This window comes from Spinacia oleracea, chromosome 4, assembly GCF_020520425.1.
Source record: "Spinacia oleracea cultivar Varoflay chromosome 4, BTI_SOV_V1, whole genome shotgun sequence".
In the NCBI taxonomy this organism is placed as follows: domain Eukaryota; kingdom Viridiplantae; phylum Streptophyta; class Magnoliopsida; order Caryophyllales; family Amaranthaceae; genus Spinacia; species Spinacia oleracea.
The window spans coordinates 18,102,147-18,106,409 of record NC_079490.1 but is presented as its reverse complement, the minus strand read 5'-3'; the positions used below and the strand labels follow the sequence as shown (position 1 = coordinate 18,106,409).

The following is a 4,263-nucleotide window of genomic DNA, read 5'->3' as shown; positions in this document are numbered from 1 at the left end:
TGTAAGGGAATCTATGGTAGCTGGACTAGAGGGAGCAGCATCCCCTTCAGATGGCCCAAGAGGCGTGGCCCATGATGGGGAAGTTGGCACATTTAAATCAGCTTGAGGTGCTGAGGTGGGAACATGGGTAAGGTCATTGTGGGCCATTTCTTTTTCTAAGGTGGGAGCATGAGTATGTTCATTGTGGGATGAAATTTGGGCTTGGTTTTTATCTTGTTGGACCATGGGAAGAGGATAACCAAGATCGTAATTCTCATCCTCATCCAATATATATTCTGCAAAGTTTTGGTGAATGTCAAGGTTTAGTTCATCATTTTCTATCTCAATATTAACGTCTTCTGGGCAATTAAATGGAAATACCTCCTCAAAAAATTTAACGTCGCGAGAAACGAAGAATTCTTTTGTGTCAAGATCAAAAAGTTTCCACCCTTTTTTCCCAAAAGGATATCCTAAAAAAACACATTTCTGCTTTTACTTGCGAATTTATCCCCTTTGGTCTTTTGGTTATGAGCAAAGCACAAGCACCCGAAGGTGCGAATAGCATCAAAAGAAGGAGGTTTATCAAAAAGAATTTCGAATGGTGTGAGATTTTTTAATAAGGGAAAAGGTGTCCGATTAATTAAATGAGCGGCTGCAAGAACACATTCTCCCCAGAAATGGATTGGTAATTTGGCTTGAAATCTCAATGCCCTCCCGACATTCAGGATATGTTTATGTTTTCTCTCAACTCTCCCATTTTGTTGTGGGGTACCCACACACGAGGTTTGAAATAAAATCCCAGTGGCAGCAAAGTAATCAAGTAAACAATTAAATTCGGTCCCATTATCACTTTGAACAACTTTAATTGTTTGAGAGAATTGTCTTTCAACCATAGCAATAAAGCACATAAACATACGAAATACTTCTGTTTTATCAACCAATAAATAAATCCATACCGCTCGAGAAAAATCATCAAAAATTGTAAAAAAATAACGAGCCCCACACGACGAAACATGTCTGTATGATCCCCATAAATCACAATGTATTTTCTCAAAAATTCGAGTGGCCTTATTCTCACTTAAAGGAAATTTATCTCTAGGATGTTTAGCACGAAAACAAACTTCACATGCTTTATTTAAACTACCCTTATTACTACAAATAGGAGGGAGTAACTTCACCACTTTCTCTGAAGGATGCCCCATCCGTTTGTGCTACAACTCTAAATTTGATGTTGCCTCGGTCACGGTTACATGTTGCACCGAATCAGGTTCTTTGAAGTAGTAAAGTCCGTCTCTCCTAACTCCCGTTCCAATTAGCTCCTTCGTTGGGTCCTGTATTGCACACATATAAGAATCAAACTGGACAATAGATTGTAAATCGTCATTGAGTTGTGAAACAGAAAGTAAATTGCAACTAAAATGTGGAGCATAAAGAACGTGTTTTAGAGTGATTGTGTCCGATAAGCAAACAGATCCCTCTAAAGTAGCAATGACAAATTCACCATTAGGAAGGCCGACTGGGTACTCGACTTGTTGGGTATCAAATAACAACGATTTCTTACCCATAATGTGATGTGTAGCTCCTGTGTCAATAATCCAAGCATTATTATCAAACTTACCATTTAATCGATTTTCTGGAATTGCGGAATTACCAAATAGCCCCGCGAGAGCTTTCCATTGTTCACTTGTAAATAATTGATTAGAAGAATTTCCCACATTGGCCGAGTCAGCTACTGATTTGTTGTTGCTAGTTACGGCATTAGCCACAACCCCTGTCACGAGATTGTTGCTGCCAGTTGCAGCGTTAGCAAGTGCACCCCGACCCCGACCAGCCGAGGTTCCTCTGCCTCCCCGACCAGCACCTCCATTAGTGCGATAATCTTGCCAGTGTTCAGGGTAGCCCACAAGCTCATAGCAATGGCTAGCCTCGTGCCCGTTTTTCTTGCAATGGCTACACACCAAATCATACCAACAATTTGCAGCTTCATGACCCGGTTTGTTGCAGTGAGAACAAACAGGTCGTTCTGTTCTCCCACGCCCTCGTCCGGCACCTGTACGAACGTGAAAGCCAAGAGCCTCTATTGGCTTTTCTTCGGACTCCTGCTTAGCTTTGCGAACTTGTTCATCTTGAGTCACTAGTTGGTAAGCACGGTCAAGCATAGGCAATGGGTCTTGTGAAAGAATGTTAGTGCGTAGAGTAGCATAATAATCAGAATATAATCCCATTAAAAATTGATGAAGCTTTGATTGCTCTTGCCTAGCTTCGTGTACACTACCAGCAGTACATTATTTACAACATGAACAAGAAATAATGGGCTCATGATTGTCAAGTTCTTCCCATAAAGTGTGTAATTTTCCATAGTAGGTAGATACTGACATGGTCTTGGTTTGTTCACATTTGGCAATAGAAGATTTCAATTGTTGTATTCTTGGGCCATTAGTTTGGGCAAAATGTTGCTTAAGGTGGTCCCACAATCGTTTAGCATCACGAAATTTAGAGATATTAGATTTTACCTCTGGATGAATGGTGTTTGTGATCCATGAAACAAGCATTGCGTTGATGATAGTCCAATCGGACTGAGTACAAGGGGGTGTTGGCCCGGTAATTGTGCCGTCAAGAAACTCAAATTTGCGGCGTGCTTCAAGTGCCGCCTGTATATCAACAGCCCAGTCATCGTAATTGTCATTACGAAGGCGGTTTGGTGTTATAAAATCTCCGGGACGGTCTTGCGAGCCAAGAAAAAATGGCGAGTCTGGCTGAATTTTTCTTGGTGTTGGTGGAGGCGTTTCTTCGCCAGTCATGATTAATGAAGTTTTCTAGGTTTTAACCTTGCTCCGATACCATGTAAAATATATTGAAGATGCAAATCTTGAGTTATTCTTATTGATCGACCAGAATATATAGGAAACAAGGAGTTGCATATTAGGCAACCTCTACAACTGTCATACGAAATTAGCTAGGAATAGGAAACCTGGAATTAAACTATCCTAATGAAATACTGCCATAAACATATATTTCCTATTAACAATAATAGTCCTTAACAGTATTTGTATTGTCAACTTGCAATTATTTATTAGTGGTGGTGATCTATGGTGAATTTGATTTTGTTGCTGTAACCACCCAAAAGGATACCAAGTGGTCACCAATTAATCTGGAGTTTGTTCGTGATGTTGCGTACTCTCCTAGTTTAGGTGTAATGCTGTTTCTGGAACAGACAGGCTATGTTAAATATTGTCATCTGCAAAATCTTTATGATACAACAACTCATACTAACGACGTTCCTTTGAACTTGGTAGACTATGTTCTGCCTCCAAACGATATTTTCAAGGATTTACCCAAAAAACATCATACTATCTACCTGGTTGAGTCTTTTGGGGATATTTTCATGGTTCGACGGAATTATCATGGTAATGATAAGGGACTTGGTGGAAATACTCGTGACTTTAATGTATACAAGCTTGACATCAAAACCAAGGAGTGGAAGGAGGTTTTCGATATAGGGGATGTCGCGCTATTCATAGGAAACAGTCCTGGAACTTCATGCAGGCTTTCAAGCTTCCTTACTAATAAGTCTTGCAAACCTAATTCTATATATTTTAATGACGAAACTACATTGTATTTAAAACATGATAACCATGGAATTTTGGATTTTGCTTATGGAGGAAGTGATATGGGAATTTTCAGCCTTACTGATAGAACCATCCACTCATTTTATCATGGCCATGACTGCAATTCTAAGTATTCCATTCCTACATGGTTTATGCCTAAAGTAAATATTACTTCTACTCAGTAATATAATTAGTTTCCATTGAATTTCTGCAATCGTTTCCCGTCTTTAATTTTAATTTGTCCAAGAAATATAAATTACTTCTTTTCTAGTTTTGCCTAGCTAGGGCTTTAATTAAATGTCATCATCAAAACAACATTGCTGCGCTTGCCAAGAATGTTTATCATAGTTTTTTTTTAATCAAAGAAAGATGCTTAATACAAAGTGAAGTATATATTACTAAAGTTCATAATCAGATTTCTATTTAACTTTCAACTTTTAATTTAGTACTCCAAGCTAGAAGATAAACAAAACTAGTTACAAAGTAGCAGTAAGCTACGTACAACAAGAAGACAGAACGATGACTTTGTCAACTCTTATCATTAACGTACAACAACTTGGTATCTTAATGATAGTGTACTCCGTATAATCTTAGAAACCATATAAGATAATGACACCCAACCGTGGTAGTGTCCCTAGCTCAGCTGGTAAACAAATTAAGTTTTAGATGTACTGTT

The 4,263-nt window shown here is 38.7% G+C and overlaps 1 protein-coding gene across 1 annotated transcript; it reads right to left on the bottom strand.

Annotated features, from left to right (window-relative positions):
* Window positions 1-1,190: 1,190 nt before the first annotated feature.
* On the bottom strand, window positions 1,191-2,780 carry LOC110778616 (uncharacterized). The gene is made up of 2 exons (XM_056841437.1): window positions 2,356-2,780; window positions 1,191-2,250 (listed from the first exon to the last, which is right to left on the bottom strand). The coding sequence occupies exons 1-2, from the start codon at window positions 2,778-2,780 to the stop codon at window positions 1,191-1,193; spliced, it is 1,485 nt and encodes a 494-aa protein (XP_056697415.1).
* Between the last annotated feature and the right edge of the window lie 1,483 nt (window positions 2,781-4,263).

What these genes read in the sequence shown, in the direction of transcription:
- LOC110778616 (XM_056841437.1), bottom strand. Translation starts at nt 2,780, where the DNA reads ATGACTGGCGAAGAAACGCCTCCACCAACACCAAGAAAAATTCAGCCA. An exon ending in TGTGAACAAACCAAGACCAT is followed by an intron (nt 2,251 to 2,355) that starts GTCAGTATCTAC and finishes TACTGCTGGTAG; the next exon opens with TGTACACGAAGCTAGGCAAG.